Source organism: Nematostella vectensis, chromosome 7 (assembly GCF_932526225.1).
Source record: "Nematostella vectensis chromosome 7, jaNemVect1.1, whole genome shotgun sequence".
Taxonomy (NCBI): Eukaryota; Metazoa; Cnidaria; class Anthozoa; order Actiniaria; family Edwardsiidae; genus Nematostella; species Nematostella vectensis.
Window position 1 is genome coordinate 4027681 of NC_064040.1, and position 19811 is coordinate 4047491.

General features: G+C 44.3%; 1 protein-coding gene across 1 annotated transcript in view; it reads left to right on the top strand.

The window, feature by feature from the left end:
• The window catches only part of LOC5514972 (protein sidekick-1), a 33350-nt gene extending 14225 nt beyond the window's left edge, over positions 1 to 19125 (top strand). Inside the window, exons 12-32 of the mRNA XM_048730189.1 lie at positions 1 to 226; positions 316 to 353; positions 430 to 726; positions 869 to 1162; positions 1865 to 2188; positions 4439 to 4738; positions 6971 to 7273; positions 7700 to 8002; positions 8352 to 8548; positions 9652 to 9847; positions 10336 to 10671; positions 12130 to 12429; positions 12539 to 12841; positions 13592 to 13753; positions 13989 to 14293; positions 14676 to 14773; positions 15263 to 15422; positions 15962 to 16028; positions 16617 to 16894; positions 17591 to 17774; positions 18522 to 19125. The exon at positions 1 to 226 is cut by the window's left edge and continues 118 nt beyond it. Of these exons, the coding sequence (XP_048586146.1) occupies positions 1 to 226; positions 316 to 353; positions 430 to 726; positions 869 to 1162; positions 1865 to 2188; positions 4439 to 4738; positions 6971 to 7273; positions 7700 to 8002; positions 8352 to 8548; positions 9652 to 9847; positions 10336 to 10671; positions 12130 to 12429; positions 12539 to 12841; positions 13592 to 13753; positions 13989 to 14293; positions 14676 to 14773; positions 15263 to 15422; positions 15962 to 16028; positions 16617 to 16894; positions 17591 to 17774; positions 18522 to 18691 (4841 nt within the window). The 3' untranslated portion in view covers positions 18692 to 19125. The remainder of the gene's footprint in view (positions 227 to 315; positions 354 to 429; positions 727 to 868; positions 1163 to 1864; positions 2189 to 4438; positions 4739 to 6970; positions 7274 to 7699; positions 8003 to 8351; positions 8549 to 9651; positions 9848 to 10335; positions 10672 to 12129; positions 12430 to 12538; positions 12842 to 13591; positions 13754 to 13988; positions 14294 to 14675; positions 14774 to 15262; positions 15423 to 15961; positions 16029 to 16616; positions 16895 to 17590; positions 17775 to 18521) is intronic.
• Positions 19126 to 19811: the final 686 nt, after the last annotated feature.

The following is a 19811-nucleotide window of genomic DNA, read 5'->3' on the forward strand; positions in this document are numbered from 1 at the left end:
TCATACAGGGCTATACCATAGTGCTCCAGGAGCCCACTAACATGACATTCGTCATTAACCGCACATTCAGTCCAGCGATATCGGGCGTGTCAGAGTTCCGCGGACTGAAGAAATTTACGACATACGAGCTCTCCGTTTGGGGATATAATGAATTTGGAGACGGAGCTAAAGCAAATGTCACAAAGAGGACATTATCTGACGGTAGGTTCTCCACAAGAATCTCGCGGTAAAAACGTTTTCCTTAAAGAAAATCACTCGCCCTTGCCGTAATGCATTGCATGTTATTGTTTAAGTCATCACCAACTTTGACGTAAGCGCAAGCGGAACGCACGAGAAAGCAATAACAATGCAAAGCATTCTGGTCAGCCTGGTAAGCCCGCCACTTTAAGATCAATCAATAACATTTATTTTTGTAATTCCGTCTACTAGTACCGACCGCCTCACCTCAATCCGTCCAGTGTCTAGCGCTTAACTCTACCGTCATCCGTCTCACTTGGGCTTTGAGTCATTTCCACGTCCACGGAATAGTGCTTGGATACGCCGTGAGTATTGTTGGGTGGCGTGACGAGAGCATCGCGCGTGAGCATCTCTCGTGTTCCTCGCGCGCGTGGTACGATGTGCGTGAACTCCACGAATACACTACATACAACATGTCGGTTCTTGTGTTCAACGAGAAAGGCAAAGGGCCGTATTCACCGCCAATCAGCTGCACCACCTTGGAGGACGGTAAGGTTTGCAGTGTTTATATTAGATACGGTAAAGTTTGCTGTGTTTATATCAAAGACGGTAAGGTCTACTTTGTTTATATCAGAGTCGGTAAGGTTTGCTGTGTTTATATTCACACATGATTTACTCATGTTCCCCTTAGCACCATCTGCGCCACCGCTTAATGTCAGCGGCTACAACACAAGTGACAGTAGTCTTCAATTGCTATGGCAACCAGTAGAAGCCACTCACAGAAACGGACGATTGGTTGGCTACAAAATTCGCTATCACGTGACCGGGGACTTGGTTAACTTTGCCGTGAGTGAGAGCCGTCTCCTCAACACAAGTCTGACGGGTCTTCTTCCATATACTGATTACGTCATCACGGTGTGCGCGTATACTGGTGCGGGGGAGGGGCCGTGGAGTGCCCCTGTTATCATCAAGACCGACGAAGAGGGTTAGTACTTATTCTTTTTTCTTTTTTTTGCTTCAAAGTGTAATAGAGGGAGCACGGTACCGCAGGTGCGCTGTTCGGATACGGCGAGGGACGGGTTGGGCGGAATCATAGATATTATACGCGAGAGGTCTAAGACTTGCGATTCTTTTATAGTTAAGGATCGCTTTTAGGCGGTCAAGGAGGGAGATTAAAGATTGGTTCTCACTAGGACGTAAGCGCAAACGGAAGCGCAGTATGTATCGGTCAAACATAAGCGCAAGCGGAAGAAAATCACGCAGTTGCGTTCTCTTGCGCTTATGTTCTAGTGACAATCGGAAAACTACCTGCGTTCCACTTGGGCTTACGTCCAAGTGAGAACCAACCTTAAGCTTGCCTATCACTAGCTATTCGCCTATGCTTACCCTAGTGAAAGTTGTGATAGCACACATCTTGGTAAAGATGAAAGTGGATGGTACCTGTTTCAGCAGACGATCAAGTTATATTTGAGGCAAAATCTTCAAGCCCAACACTTAAGCTATTAGCTAGTAGACATTAGATATAAATGTTGCTTAAACATATACTGGTGATTTTGTGGCAGTCACCTTATGTCATTTTATTAAAGCAGTCCTAAGTTCGTGTCAGCATTGATTGATTCATTTTATTGACTGGAAACATATAACAAGAAATCGCATATCAAGAAACCTTCAATTGTACTCTCTACAGCCCCTAAGATCCCGCCAGCTAACGTACAAGTCTTCAACACAAGTAATACGTCACTCTCCGTTACCTGGCAACCGATTCACGCAAGCCAAGTGGCGGGGATCCTCAAATACTACATAGTGATCCTAGCAGAGCTTGACCTTGATGGGAACCCTGTGGTTGGGCCTAATACGACAAGTCGTAGCCTGACGGTACCTGTGATCAGCGGTGTTTCGGTGGAGATCACGGGTCTGTTGCTGTTCACTAATTACAGTGCTGTTGTGGTGGGCGTGACTAGATTCGAGGGTGTTCCGAGTGCACCTGTCTACGCCATGACAGATGAGGACGGTAAGTGGTGGTCATTGCTAACCTAATAGAGGACTCATGCAAGCTGCTAGCGAACCTGTTATAGGACTCATGCAAGCTGCTAGCTAACCTGTTATTAGACTCATGCGAGCTGCTAGCTAACCTGTTATAGGACTCATGCAAGCTGGTAGCTAACCTGTTATAGGACTCATGCAAACTGCTAGCTAACCTGTTATAGGACTCATGCAAGCTGCTAGCGAACCTGTGATAGGACTCGTGTAACCTGCTAGCTAACCTGTTATTGGATTCATGCAAGCTGCTAGCTAACCTGTTATAGGACTCATGCAAGCTGCTAGCTAACCTGTTATAGGACTCGTGTAAGCTGCTACCTAACCTGTTATAGGACTCGTGCAAGCTGCTAGCTAACGTGTTATAGGACTTGTGTAAGCTGCTAGCTAACCTGTTAGTCAGGGTTAGTGACAGTGTCGTGTCCGTGACATTAGTTTAGGTGACAAAAAGGTACGAGACAGGTTTACGTGACAGTGAGTACGTGACATTGTTTACGTGAAAGTGATTTACATGACTTGGTTTACGTAACAGTGATGTGCGTGACACTTTGTTCTCGTGACAATGAGGTACTTGGGTTGGTTAACGTGAAAGTGAAGGACGTCCATGATTAACGCGACAGTGAATTACGTGACTTTTATGTGCTACAGTGGCGTACGTGACAATGCAGTGCGTTACAGTAAAGTACATGATGGTGCTAGTGCTGAAAAACGCAAGACCAAAACTAGTTCCAGCCCTCCGCGGCTAAACAGGCCTTTTTGTTTTGAAATGGCGGATTTATACCGGCGAACTGTCACATTAAGGCTACTGCTAAGCAAATAGCGCAAAGCTTAGGCTATAATTTTCTTTATGACTTCCTCATTAACAAACAAATCTGTCATCTTTTGTACTGTTTGTGTACTCGCCACGGTTAAATTTTACATCTTTATTCTGATCGATTAGCGGTAAAAGACTGTAAACAGGATAAACATACAATATGAAAGAAATAACAGAAAATCAATCAAAAGGTAGAAATAAGCGAAATTTTTTTTTTCGGGGTCTGGTATCCATCAAATCGCGCGCTACCGCTCACCTCCAAAGCTCGAAATGGTGAGTTGATTTGTAAAATGCCCATCGAAAACTGGATTACTCCCGATGTTATAGATCTTAGTCCTTTTATCTAAAATCATTGACTTTACGGAAAATCGGATTCAAACTCCCTGTGTTTTGACAATTTCCCGCCATAATGATTTTGCAACAAATCGTCTCTTCATACGAAGAAAAACGACAAATCACTCTATAAATTTACCTGCATAACCAGCTTAACGTATCCACATTCAAGAGAAGTTCTTTAGTGAATATATCTTATCGTCTGTGGAGGGTTTACAGCGAAAGAAGACATTTCTACGATCAATTAGAGTTGCGAACGACGTATCAATCTGGACTAAATTATTTTACAAAATTGTTGGTCAAAACTCAGCGAATGTCTTCTTTGGAGGTTCTGTATTTCTGGAGGATTTAAAGCGTTGTGTGGAAATACAAAATGGAGTTTATTAAATGATCATGAGCGAACAAAATCTTCACGAACATCGACGAAAGTCAGAAACGCAACCTCGCCTCGTTGAGCCCGTAAGGTAAACAACGTTGGAAATTCTATCGAGGAAAAAATAAATATGTTATTTACCAGCTAAGGGTCGGTCCTTATCGGGAAATACCGTGACCTCGGCTTTGAAAAGACCTCGGTCACGGTATTTCACGATACGGACCTCCCAGCTGGTAAATATCATATATATACTTACAAAAACTTGTGGCACGGTAAGAGGGATTTGAAGACTATGCTAAATACAGATTCGTTTTAAGTATCGGACACATATTTGCATTACAAAGATGAGAGCAACGGTATGTGGTGTGCAAATTCAACATAATGCAATACAAAATATACAATTACTCTTTGGCCATAACAGTTTGGTTTTAATGCTGTACAACTAGTGAAAACAGCGACTAAAGTCAGCGTTTCGTACCTTTACTCGAACGATTCAACACTACGATTGTGTTTGTTTTCGCCAGAACACGCGCATGCGCTTACGTTATTCGCACTGTTCATGACGGTTGTATCTCCTGATGAAGTGTTTCACCATGCTGTTGATTCAATCTTTAAGAGATTTGTAAGGTCTGTACTACAGTTAGCATGTCTGCAGATCACTTGAGTCACTACCATATAACCTTCTTATTGATGGCACTCTTTAGTTCCCGCCGTGGCCCCCTACCGCGTCGAAGGTGTAGCTATCTCGGCAAGGTCGTTCCGTCTACAATGGAAGTTTAACGACCACGTCCGCAACGTGCTTGGCCATCTTCTAGGATATCGCGTATTCTACAGAGAGAACAGCAGTAATGAGATTCATGAGCAAGTAACTGAGGGAATATCGAAGATCGTGGAGATTGGTGGCCTTTGGCCTTACACGGTATATCGCGTGACAGTAGTGGCGTATACGCGTATAGGTAACGGGCCGCTAAGCACGCCGGTACTAATACGAACTACAGAAGAAGGTGAGGGCCACGTCATAATCATCATCATCATCTGTTATTACTACTAACACCATGATAATCATCATCCATTATTACTACTAACACCATGATAATTATCATCATCATCATCTGTTATTACCACTAACACCATGATAATCATCATCATCATCATCTGTTATTACTACTAACACCATGATAATCATCATCATCATCATCTGTTATTACTACTAACACCATGATAATTATCATCATCATCATCTGTTATTACTACTAACACCATGATAATCATCATCCGTTATTACTACTAACACCATGATAATCATCATCTGTTATTACCACTAACACCATGATAATTATCATCATCATCATTCATTATTACTACTAACACCATGATAATTATCATCATCATCATCTGTTATTACCACTAACACCATGATAATCATCATCATCATCTGTTATTACTACTAACACCATGATAATTATCATCATCATCATCCATTATTACTACTAACACCATGATAATTATCATCATCATCATCTGTTATTACCACTAACACCATGATAATCATCATCATCATCATCTGTTATTACTACTAACACCATGATAATCATCATCATCATCTGTTATTACTACTAACACCATGATAATCATCATCATCATCATCATCATCATCTGTTATTACTACTAACACCATGATAATCATCATCATCATCTGTTATTACTACTAACACCATGATAATCATCATCATCATCATCATCATCTGTTATTACTACTAACACCATGATAATCATCATCATCATCTGTTATTACTACCAACACCATGATAATCATCATCCATTATTACTACTAACATCATGATAATCATCATCCATTATTACTACTAACATCATGATAATCATCATCCGTTATTACTACTAACACCATGATAATTATCATCATCATCATCTGTTATTACCACTAACACCATGATAATCATCATCATCATCATCTGTTATTACTACTAACACCATGATAATCATCATCATCATCATCTGTTATTACTACTAACACCATGATAATTATCGTCATCATCATCCATTATTACTACTAACACCATGATAATTATCATCATCATTATCTGTTGTTACTACTAACACCATGATAATCATCATCCGCTATTACTACTAACACCATGATAATCATCATCCGTTATTACTACTAACACCATGATAATCATCATCATCATCTGTTATTACTACTAACACCATGATAATAATCATCATCATCACCTGTTATTACTACTAACACCATGATAATCATCATCATCATCATCTGTTATTACTACTAACACCATGATAATCACCATCATCATCTGTTATTACTACTAACACCATGATAATCATCATCATCATCATCTGTTATTACTACTAACACCATGATAATCATCATCATCATCATCTGTTATTACTACTAACACCATGATAATCATCATCATCATCTGTTATTACTACTAACACCATGATAATCATCATCATCATCTGTTATTACTACTAACACCATGATAATCATCATCATCATCTGTTATTACTACTAACACCATGATAATCATCATCATCATCTGTTATTACTACTAACACCATGATAATCATCATCATCATCATCTGTTATTACTACTAACACCATGATAATCATCATCATCATCATCTGTTATTACTACTAACACCATGATAATCATTATCATCATCTGTTATTACTACTAACACCATGATAATCATCATCATCATCTGTTATTACTACTAACACCATGATAATCATCATCATCATCATCATCATCTGTTATTACTACTAACACCATGATAATCATCATCATCATCATCTGTTATTACTACTAACACCATGATAATCATTATCATCATCTGTAATTACTACTAACACCATGATAATCATCATCATCATCTGTTATTACTACTAACACCATGATAATCATCATTATCATCAGCAGCACTACCGTCATATAACCATAATTATCACAACCGCTACCGATCCTACTCTTACCAAATCCAATACGCATAACCATAGTCATTAACTCGATTGCCATCACCATTCCCATCATCTAGCCATCTTGCCATGATTATTATCATCATTAATTGCTGTCCTTGTCTTTAGTTATTTTATGACTTATTGATGGAGATGTCGATATCTTCTACTTCTACTTCAACTACAGACTTTCAGTCTGAGTTGTTTGATAATCGTTTTGATCTTGATTCCCCAGCACCTGGTAGACCCCCCGCCAACATCGCCTTCTACAACACCAGCTCAACAAGCCTGCGAGTAGACTGGGGACGAGTCCCAGAGCGCTACCGCCATGGCATCGTACTTGGTTACAAAGTGTTGCTATGGGAACGAGGTTTGGCCATGCAAACCGTCAGCAGAACATTTCAAGTAGAATCGGGTGTTAACACCACTGAGTTTACCGAGTTGAAAAAGTTCACAGTGTATGTGATTAACGTGACGGCTTACAACACTCAGGGTATTGGGATGAACGAGACAAGGGAGGCCTTGACAGATGAGGATAGTAAGTGATTCGCTCTTTACATATCAATCAGTCTGTTTTCAAAACTGTCCTTTTTCTAGCTTGCTTGGTCATTTCCTTATTAGGACATCACATGCCATATTTGGAAATCCGCTTCAACAATTTTTTTTTTGCTTTTTTGTCAGGCCTAGAACTGTTTACATCGAGTATTTCCATAAAAACATGCAGGAATTCATGTTTACTACGATTTAATAGGCCGCCGTTTTGAAAATAGGCCCAGTCCCAACGTTTTTAAAACATCACTGGTTTCCCGTGCGCTCATCCCAAGCTCCTTTAGACCATTTAGAAAAAAAACGAGTGCTATTGATTGATATGATTGTCTTATTAGAGCATATCCAATATTTTAAAGTGTGTTTCAAATATTCATTTCAACCTCTTTTATTTGTAACCTTTTTCTTTATTTACTAGTTCCCAGTCGACCCCCGACAAATCTAAAGGCCCAGAACACTAGCTCAACAAGCCTAGCCGTCGCCTGGCAACCACTGAGTGACAGCTTCTTCATTCACGGTGTTCTCCGTGGTTACCAAGTCTCCTATCACCGCGTCGACGGAGTAGACCTGAGGAGGAGAGTGAAAGTTGTATGTGCTGGAATTTTGTCTGTAAATTTGACTGGTCTGGATCAGTTTGTGAATTATAGCATTAGTGTCCATGCCCTAACGGTTAAGGGACACGGCCCGGCTGCTACAGTATACTCTACAACCGACCAAGATGGTAAGTTAATATTCTTTATTTAAAGAGTCCCAGTCGGCCAAACATTAGCTATTGTTTCAATTTATTGATAGACAAATGTCTTTCTTTGTTAGTAGCAATAATCTTAATAAAAGATGATTTTACCTTATTGATTTGTAATAAAATCGTGATAACCATCTTAAAACAAAATTTTACACTTCATTGTCTCACACCTATAGAGAATGCCACGTGACTATCTCCAGACCCATTTCTTAACCTATTATCAAGGAGGTTAAAACGGCGCAAACGAAAATGGTGCATCCATTTGCAAAAATCACATTAAATATCCTGTAAATTACTAAGAATCTTTTATTCTCTGTGCCTTTCGCAGTACCCGCGCTACCACCAGCAAACGTCACCGGGTTCAATATTAGCAAAAACGCTATCACAGTCACGTGGTATGACGTCATTCTATCGGAACAGGACGGGGTTATTCTAGGTCATGAGTTGATGTACAACAAGACGAGCCTGCGGGGTGACAGCGAATTGCGGTCACGCCGTAGACGCAGGAGTATTCAATCAGTAGAGGTATGAAGTGGATTTTGGATTTCTTAACTATACCTGTGATCGTGAATGTGACGTGACTGTGACTGTAACTGCAACTTTGACGTCACCGTGACTGTGGTCGTGACCGTGACAATGGCCGTGACCTTGCCGTGACCGTGACTTTGACCCTAACTGAGACGTGACCGTCACTTTGACCTTGCCTGAGACGTGACCGCCACTTTGACTCTGACTGAGACGTGACCGTGACTTTGACCTTGCCTGAGACCTGACCGTCATTTTGACCCAAAGTGAGACGTGACCGTGACTTTGACCCTCACTGAGACGTGACTGTCATTTTGACCGAGTAAGACATGACCGTGACTTGGACCCTGCCTGAGACGTGACCGTGACTTTGACCCTGCCTGAGACGTGACCGTGACAGAGACATGACCATGCCTTTTGTCGTGACCTTGACTTGACCGTCACTTTGACTCTGAGACGTGAACGTGACTTTGGCCCTGCCTGAGACGTGACCGTCACTTTGACCCTGCCTGAGACGTGACCATACCTTTGGTCGTGACCTTGACTTGACCGTCACTTTGACTCTGACTGAGACGTGAACGTGACTTTGACCCTCACTGAGACGTGACTGTCATTTTGACCCTGAGTGAGACATGACCGTGACTTGGACCCTGCCTGAGACGTGACCGCCACTTTGACTCTGACTGAGACGTGAACGTGACTTTGGCCCTGCCTGAGACGTGACCGCCACTTTGACTCTGACTGAGACGTGAACGTGACTTTGACCCTGCATGAGACGTGACCGCGTGACTTTGACCCTGACTGAGACGTGACCGCGTGACTTTGACCCTGCCTGAGACATCACCGTGACTTTACCCTGCCTGAGACGTGAACGTGACTTTGACCGTGCCTGAGACGTAACTGTGACTGTAATCTTAATTATGATCAACGTAATAACATTGCTATTATCTTATTTAAATTAAGACACGAGCACGACTCTGACCATTACGTGTTTGATAGAAACTTTGGTACTTTAGCTCTGAAAAATACAAACGCCCACTTCATTCTTATATGCAATCAGGACGGGCCTGCTTACTCATTAAGTTGATTTTATCATATCACAGCACCACACAGCCCATGTGCGTCACCGTAGGACGCTAGACCCAGTCTCTACCCTTGTGCCTCTCCCTGCCTGGCAGCGTAACTACACCATAACAGGCCTGGAGCCATATTCGCTGTACCAGATAGCAGTGCGCGCCTTCACCATCAAGGGTTACGGCCCGTGGAGTGAAGTATTCACAGTCAGGACTGACGACGAAGGTGAGGTGATACCATGGTTCGCAAATGTCCCGCTTCTTGTGTGACTGTCACGCTTTGTATATGACGCACATAGTGTTTGACTGTCACGCAACACCAGATAGCCATGTATACTTTCTAAATAAAGGATCACTGCCAATGTCGAAGTATTCATAGCAAGGACTAAACACGAAGGTAATAGAATACTAAGCTCTTACATGTCATGGACCTCGTAGGACTGTCACGCATAGTGTGTGCCATGTTATGGTGTGTGGGTGTTATGTCAGATAGACATGTCATCTCTTATGTCGAGACTCTTACCTTTAGACTCTTAAATGTCACGCATCAGGTTTTCACTGTTACTGCATAATTTAGTTCACTATAATAGAGAGCCGTGCGCATTTTTGTATCATAAGTGTACGGCATTGATGTCTTAAAGCGTCCCATTTCAAAGCAGCTTTCCCTTGTCTGTCAATGTATCGATTGTCAATGTGTTGATTTTTTGTACCCAGACCCCCAAGTTTCTCCGATGAATGTGACCGCGCGTAACACGAGCTCCACCTCCCTCCTGGTTACGTGGCAAAGGATAGATCCCGCCCTTGTCGCCGGAATCCTGCGCTTCTATAAAATTCTTTACGCAGTAGTTCCATTCAATCTCACAAGTAACGCAACAAGTAATGCAACGCTTGGTCACGCCAACTACAGTCACGTGACTGTACCGGAAACACAGTCGTCGGTTGAGCTGACGGGTCTCAGGAGATATACAAACTACAGCTTGCGGGTGATGGGCGTGACCAGACATGAGGGTGTCATGAGCCAACCTATCTACGCCCACACTGACGAAGACAGTGAGTCCTTCTGTCGGTCCATCTGTCTGTCTGTCTTCTGTCCGTCCGTCCGTCCAGTTGTACATCTGTGAATTTGTTTGTCAACTTGTGTGTATATAAGTCTAAATTGTCTTTCTGTCTGCGTGCATATCTCAGAGCTGTAGCAGGCCTCGAGATATGTGTGTATGGGGGGAGGGGAGGGGTGCCTCGAGTTATGTGTGTATGGGGGGGAGGGGTGCCTCGAGATATGTGTGTATGGGGGGAGGGAAGGGGTGCCTCAAGATATGTGTGTATGGGGGGAGGGGTGCCTCGAGATATGTGTGTATGGGGGGAGGGGTGCCTCGAGATATGTGTGTATGTGGGGAGGGGTGCCTCGAGATATGTGTGTATGGGGGGAGGGGAGGGGTGCCTCGAGTTATGTGTGTATGGGGGGGAGGGGTGCCTCGAGATATGTGTGTATGGGGGGAGAGAAGGGGTGCCTCGAGATATGTGTGTATGGGGGGGAGGGCTGCCTCGAGATGTGTGTGTATGGGGGGAGGGGAGGGATGCCTTGAGATATGTGTGTATGGGGGGAGGGAAGGGGAGCCTCGAGATATGTGTGTATGTGGGGAGGGGAGGGGTGCCTCGAGATATGTGTGTATGGGGGGAGGGGAGGGGTGCCTCGAGTTATGTGTGTATGGGGGGAGGGGTGCCTCGAGATATGTGTGTATGGGGGGAGAGAAGGGGTGCCTCGAGATATGTGTGTATGGGGGGAGGGGTGCCTCGAGATATGTGTGTATGGGGGGAGGGGTGCCTCGAGATATGTGTGTATTGGGGGGAGGGGAGGGGTGCCTCGAGATATGCGTGTATGTGGGGAGGGGAGGGGTGCCTCGAGATATGTGTGTATTGGGGGGAGGGGAGGGGTGCCTCGAGATATGCGTGTATGGGGGGAGGGGAGGGATGCCACGAGATATGTGTGTATGTGGGGAGGGGAGGGGTGCCACGAGATATGTGTGTATGTGGGGAGGGGAGGGGTGCCTCGAGATATGTGTGTATGTGGGGAGGGGAGGGGTGCCTCGAGATATGTGTATATGGGGGTAGGGGAGGGGTGCCACGAGATATGTGTATATGGGGGGAAGGGAGGGGTACCTCGAGATATGTGTGTATGGGGGGAGGGGATACTCGAGATATGTGTGTATGGGGGGGGAGGGGAGGGAGACCTCGATATATGTGTGTTTTGGGGTGAGGGGAGGGGTGCACGATACAGAAACATGAAGAAAATATTTTGGGGGGTACAGCCACACCCATACTGGTCATTTCCTTATAGTTTTATTTTTAAATAATGTACCTCTTCTACGGCCCCTTTCTGTCTATTCGTCTGTCCTCCTTGCATATTTGTCCATTTGTGTGCCTTCCGTTTCCTCTGTCCGCCCTCCATTCATTCTCCATATTTCAGTGCCTCATGTCCCTGATGACCTTTTTCTTGTAATCTACCGCTAGCACCTAGTCTTCCTCCTCCAAACATTACCGTGACGCTATCAAGCTACTCCAGCCTGAACGTGTCCTGGTCACCAATCCCCGCGCCTCAAACACATGGCATCCTCCTCGGCTACGTTCTTTATTACAGTCTCACCACTAATAATCACAGCCGAACCAACGTCACGCTCCCGCCAAGTGTGACGTCATACCACGTGACGGAGCTCAAGGCGTCGAATTGGTACTCCTTCTGGTTGCTAGGATACACAGCCAAGGGTCATGGGGTGCTTAGCAAAGAGCATACGGGACTAACTGATGAATCAGGTAAGCATAAAATGTTTGCCAGTCATAAAGCGTTTTTTTACCATTTGGTAATTGAGAATTTGAAGTGGTGGTGTCCGACATTTACATGGATCCTGTCTATTTTTGTCAGTTCCTAGCAAGCCACCAATAAACGTCACCGTTTTAAACTTCACCGCCCCTGACGGTTTAAACGTGTCTTGGGGCCCAATCCCCCGAGGATTTACCCACGGCGTGTTAATCGGATACCGGATATTTTACATGCAAGTCCGAGACACGGGTAAGGAAGTAAAGGGCGTGGAGTTGAATATGACAGTTGGCCCGGACGTGAACTCGACCGTGCTGAGAGGTCTAGAGAACTACGCGGTGTATGCAGTACGGGCTGTTGGCCTCACCATCAAGGGCCAGGGAGTCACGAGTCAGCCTGTCTATGGAGGTAAGGTGTTTTGACTTGCGTGACGTGTTAGTTTGTGTGACGTGTTAGTTAGCGTGACGCCTCACCATCAAGGGCCAGGGAGTCACGAGTCAGCCTGTTTATGGAGGTAAGGTGTTTTGACTTGCGTGACGTGTTAGTTTGCGTGACTTGCTAGTTTGTGTGACGTGTTAGTTAGCGTGACGCCTCACCATCAAGGGCCAGGGAGTCACGAGTCAGTCTGTCTATGGAGGTAAGGTGTTTTGACTTGCGTGACGTGTTAGTTTGCGTGACGCCTCACCATCGAGGGCGAGGGAGTCACGAGTAAGCCTGTCTTTGGAGCTAAGGTGTCTTGACTTGCGTAAAGTGACAGTTTGCGTGACGCCTCATTACCATCAAGGATGAGTCGGGTTGCGCACATCAAACATTTATTCGTGTCACTAGTCATTTGTTTTTTTCCTCGGTCTCCTCTTTATAAGGAGATTGCATTTTATATTCGGAAAACTGTTTTAATCATTTGCTTCTGTTGCTTGCTTTTTCTTGGCCGCTAAATGGTGAAATCTCATGTAAACTTGTAGGGAATCTTTTATTTCGAGAAACACTTGTCTTTTATCACCACAGGAATTTAGGCGTACTCGCGTTAGTAGACTATTTAGAAGAGGGACATGTTGGGTTACGTGAGAAAATAGTGACAAAAGCGATGTGTTAGCGTACGTTGTTACATATTAGTTTGGGTGACGTGCTGGATCGCGTGACTCACATTCTGCCTTTCAGAGACGTGTCGCTGCACTCGTCACCTATCCACGTCATACTACCTGGTGGAGCCTTACGTCACACGCAACAATTCATCGTCCTTGACGGGAATCGTGCCATGGATCCTGAACGAGGTTATCCAAGGATGCTGCGGGGTCTGCTATAATGGTCACGGCACCACAGGTATCCCAGCATATCTAACAATTATGGATTGTCATTCACCAGCAATCATTTAAATAACTAATTAGACATATATGGGTCCGAATTTAGCGTTGCTGGGCTCAGGTGTCATTTTCAAAATATTGTTCTCGCGACATTTTTCTGGAGGGTGGTAGTATGCAAATTTAGGTAGCAGGGTGCGCTCGTACCCTTCGCATTCCCCTTAACACCTGCCTGTGTCTTATGGTTTCCTGCGCAGTTATTGACTTCAAGCGTGACGGAGAAGGAGGGGAAGCAGAGAAACACAACATCTCCCGTCTAACCCAGGGCACAGTCGGAGAAACCGACCTGACATTTCCGGTCAGCGGCTTCAAGGGGCAAGAAAAGTACGGCGTGCACAAATTTGTGCAGATAATCATCGCCCCAGGCGTCGCGCTAATAGTCCCACCACAGGAATCCCAAGAGTCATCTTCAGCCTTCTCTAATGCGATATTGGACAGCTGGACGTTACTCGTGTTGATGCTGATATTCATATACATCGCTGGGATTACTATATGGGCGGTGGTAAGTCACACAATTTGTGGTGGGCTAGGCAATGTCACACTGGAGAGGGGTAGGGGTAAGGCAATGTCATACAGGGTGGGGTGGGCAATGTCAGAAGAGGAAGAGGTGGGTAAGGCAATGTCATACAGGGGTGGGGTGGGCAAGGCAATGTCAGAAAGGGAAGAGGTGGGTAAGGCAATGTCATACAGGGGTGGGGTGGGCTAGGCAATGTCACACTGGAGAGGGGTAGGGGTAAGGCAATGTCATACAGGGTGAGGTGGGGTGGGCAATGTCAGAAGAGGAAGAGGTGGGTAAGGCAATGTCAGACAGTGGTAGGTGGGCAAGTCTTTTTCAGACAATGTTAAGATTGGCATGACGTGATAATTATGATATGTTTCTCTAGGACTTTGAGGTTAATCCGGAAGAGTTCCCAGGGTCCTTCTTGCGAGGCGGTATCTTGGAGGGAAGCTGGTTTGCCTTCGTCAGCTTTACAACCGTTGGGTACGTAAACGAGGGTGGCCAAGATGGGTACGTATGTGACGAGGGTGGTCTGGGTAACAGACCAGAGCTCTACAACCGTTGGGTACGTATGTGACGAGGGTGCCCTGGATAAGAGACGAGACCAAGACAATCAGACACAATAAAAATGTTCTTCTCTCAATCATGTAAACACTTAATTTGCGTCGAGAGTCGTCAAATTGTATGGCGTCGCATTCTTAAGAGTAACACTTAGTGCCTATCTATTATTCCCACTTGTTTTTAAAATGTGTTTGAGTGCATTGTTCCCGCTGTTTTTAATTTCCGTCAGAGCTTTGGTTAAAAGAAAACAACCAATTAAACAAACAAACAAAACAAAACAAACAAATAATCAAAATTCAGCCGATCAAATTTTACTGAATAGCAGTTATTTTTAGGAATTAAATATTACCAAAAAATACCAAAAAATAGCTTATTAACCCCTCTCATTTTCTTTTATCCTTTTCCGGTTAGATATGGCGACCGAGCACCGAAGAGCGTGACTGCGAGACTGCTGACCATCTGTTACATGTGGTGCGGGCTCGTGCTTGTTTCCATGCTCACTGCGCAGGTCACGACATCACTCGTGTCACACACCATCAATGCAGCGACGTTCAACGTCTATGGCATCAAGGTACTTGGGGGGAGGGTTGAGTGGTAACCATGGGGAACGGGATGAGTGCCACTTTTTAACATGATGCTAAAGTTAAAATGTGTCGTTCATGCGCGGGGCCAGGATATGCTGGGGGATATGCTGGGAGGGATATGCTGGGGGGATATGCTGGGGGATATGCTTGGGGGATACGCTGGGGGGATATGATGGTGGGATACGCTGGTGGGGTTATGTTGGGGGGATATGCTGGGGGGGAGGGTGCGCAGTCATAGGTATCATATTGAAACCCATTTTTTCGGCCAAGGTGGAGGCGCACCCCGTAGCTACACGCTGGCGATGATGTCGATGAATTAGATATCGTAGATGCTCTTAGTTTGTGTTGTTGCTAAATAAAGTTCATAATTACAATGATGGCGATGCTGGTGATAAAATGATGACGATTTTATTATCGATGATTTTGTAAATCGAATGGCTTGTGCCGCCAATCCGTAACCCGATTTGGAACTATAGGAAAGTAAAATTTATCAAGACCGACTCTTAAGCATTGCGATGTTTTTCAGGTGGGCGCCATTACGGGTTCTGTTGAATACAACATCGCGGTACGACGAAATGCACGCGTCAATACAGGTTTGTTATCGCCACGCACAACTCACTCGCCCAACTTACTACTCGATTTGCCCAACGACCCCAAAACAGGTAAAAGTATAAAATTGTAACAAAGCTTCCTAGCACGCTACCCATGTTGGTATACAATATGATTTTTGATTTGCTATTTTTACGAATACTTGAAACACAGTGTGGATGGTTAAGAGAACGACCTCGCCTTGAAGTTAAACTTTCGTATATTTCTTTCGAGACAACAAAAGACATTATTTTTTTCATTTAAAGCACTGCGTTTTTTTTCAACTCACCGGGTACATTCAAGAGCTCTTGTCAGCCACGCCTTTGTTATTGATTTCAACCCAAAATTGGGACACAAATTAAATTATGAAGAAATTAAAATGTCAAGAAATCTCAAAGCAACCACCTAAAAATAATATCTTATGGTTTATTTACCGAATTCAACAGAAAAATTCCGAACAGCTTCCACAAATTGGCTTCTCAACTTGGTACACTTTGCTAGGATGACAAAATGGCGACTGTCAGAGACTCTTTAAGCACTATCGAGTATCACCCAATAACAATAGCCGATTAAGTCTCTGTTTCATGTTGTAGAGTCCGAGTATCACAGCTATGAGGACCTCCGCCGCGCGATGATAACCAAACAAGTGAGAGGCGTTCTCGTGGATGCGTACATAGCAAACGGTCGCAGCAAGCTGTTTGATCTACCCGCGGGACGTGCGCGGGTCTCTCAGTTGTTCGGGTACGAGCTGGTTTACGGCATGGTGATGACTAGTCGCGTTGGGAAACTTCAACTGTGTATACGTGAATACATGAAGTACCACCAAGCACACATCTACTCTCACATCAGGGACAATCTCCCAAAGATACAGGTAACCATCATTAGATCTCTTTTTACAATCTTATGCTAACACTAACCTATCAGATCTCCCCTGCTGCTGACACCGACCAATCAGATCTCTCCTGCTGCTGACACCGACCAATCAGATCTCTCCTGCTGCTGACACCGACCAATCAGATCTTCCCTGCTGCTGACAGTAACCAATCAGATATCTTCTTCTAATGACACTAACCAATCAGATCTCTCCTACTCCTGACCGTACCTTAACTAATCTTATATAGTTTTCTTCTACGGACACTGACCAATCAGATCTCTCCTGCTGCTGACACCGACCAATCAGATCTCTCCTGCTGCTGACAGTAACCAATCAGATCTCTCCTGCTGCTGACAGTAACCAATCAGATATCTTCTTCTACTGACCCTAACCAATCAGATCTCTCCTACTCCTAACCGTAACTAATCATATATCTTCTTCTACTGACACTGACCAATCAGATTTCTTTGCTGCTGACAGTAACCAATCAGATATCGTCTTCTACTGACACTAACCAATCAGATCTCTCCTACTCCTAACCGTAACTAATCATATATCTTCTTCTACTAATACTGATCAATCAGAGTTCTCTGCTGCTGACAGTAACCAATCAGATATCTTCTTCTGCTTGCACCGCCTACTTTTCTTTTTTTTTTTAGCAGTAATAAGTAATGCAAATTCTCGCCTCCATAGAAACCGCCCGCATCCATGGAAGAGGAAATAAGCTCTGGTCTTTTTGACGCCAGTAGTCAAGTGTTCAAAGGGATAGTGTGGAAGATGTGCCTGGCCCTCACGGGATGTCTCCTCGTGGGAGGGGGTCTGGACGCGGTGCGGCGCAAGAGGGGAGCGAAAAGGCAGCAAGGTCTCGGTGATAGAGGTAAGACCATCTCTATGTTACCATGGAATAGCGTGGTGTTAAATGCTGATAAGTGGAGGGCCAGTTGATTTTATGGAGAGGATTTTGGAATCGTCGTTAATTTTGCGGCTAGTGTATTTTATACTATTTTGGTTGTTGCTGTTTTTTTTTTTGCTGTTTTTAAAGAGGCGGCGTTGGTGGTTGAGCCTAGAATGACGCCATGGCTAATCTTGTATATGGTGGCGATTGTGATGATGATGGTGATGTTGGTGATGTTGGTGGTGATGGTGCTGGTGCTGGTGGTGATGGTGGTGGTGATGGTAATGGTGATGGTGATAGTGGTGATGGTAATGGTGATGGTGATCGTGGTGGTGGTGATGGTTGATGGTGGTGGTGGTGAGGGTGGTGGTGATGGTGATTGTTTGTAGTGGTGAATAGTGGTGATGATTATCATCATGATGATAATGGGGGTTTCGGTCATGGGAATGGTGGTGATGATGATGGTGATTGTTTATTAGTGGTGGTGATGGTGGTGGTCAAGGAAATGGTGATAACTCGTGGTGATGGGTGTGATGGTATGGGTGGGGCAGATGTTGGCTATAGTGATGTTGTAGCTGATGATGATTTTCTTTTAGTGCTGACTGAGATGGTGGTAACTTACTGATGTTTATGACACCCAAATGAGTTAATCTAATCATCATTAATATGGTTATAATAAAGCAGTTGAACGCACTGATCTAACAGCGTGCGTTATTTTTGTCATTCCAGCCGTTTACCTACAGCAATACAAGGCCGAGCTAAAACAAATCGTAGACGAGTTCTATCACCGCATAACACAAAACATGGAGGAGATCAGAGCTCGACACATAGCGGAACAGGAAAGATTTTTGAGATATAGGAAAGACAATCCGTACCTTGATAAATTTCCCTCCATCTAGCCCGTGCGTTAAGACATCCTTAAATCTTAGCCACAGGATACAGAGTATCTCATTCAACCACAAACGTTTATGTAATAAATGCTCATCTTTGCACAATTAAGAGCAAAACATAATCTATTCAAAGTGTTTGTTTGCGTGCTGGTATACACACTAGTCTCACTCTGATAACAACATTCCTGTAATTACTATAATATTTGCGTCTGCCCTGAATAAGCACCGCGAGTGAACATGTTACACTTATTCGACTTCGGTGAGGAGGGAGAATGTACATTAAAAGGGAAGTAGCGATAACTGGCAGTACCACCCTCAGCAATATGCTATCACGAGAAGCTTGTTTTGATATGATTTTGTTATGATGGTTATTGCTCATTGCACGTTGTGGAAAAATCTAGAAATAAATAAGATTTTTAAATAAAAAGCAAGTAGGGCTCTGGTTTAGGGACCTTATTTCTTCTGAAACAACAAGCGCGCGAGTAGTAGTAGTAGTAGCAGCAGTAGTAGTAGCACGTCACGCAACAGACCTTTCGCAACCTGTCACGTCACGGAACAGACCTCGTGCACCCTGTCACGTCACGCAACAGACCTTTCGCAACCTGTCACGTCACGCAACAGACGCACATATCAGGGGTGGCGGGCAGGGTGCGCAAGGTCTGTTGGGTGGCGTGACAGGGTGCGCAAGGTCTGTTGCGTGACGTGGTGAGTGGTTCGCCCCCCACTTTACTGAGCCGGATGTTTCTTTATTTATGAATGTTTTTTTAAACCATCGGTTTTCAAGCGGTACAAAAATGCAACCGACAACAAATTTGTTAAACAGTTTAAGATCCCGTGCATAAAAACCTCGTTAGAACCCGCGTTCTTATATTAAACCCCCAACCTCGTTCCCAGGGCCCTCTCCCTTTCCTGTCTTTTGGATCGGCGACCCTGGAACACGAGGTTGATAAACCCCTAAAACCACTAACCACCCCCCCCCCCCCCAACTTTGCCCCCCACTTATGGGACCGTTCCGCCGCCCCCGTATATATTTTTTCCCTGGCGACATTAAAAATTCACTGCATGGGAATTCACGAAAAAGCCCAATTATGGGTAACAAAAACCCCAATTATAATTCTGAATTATTAAA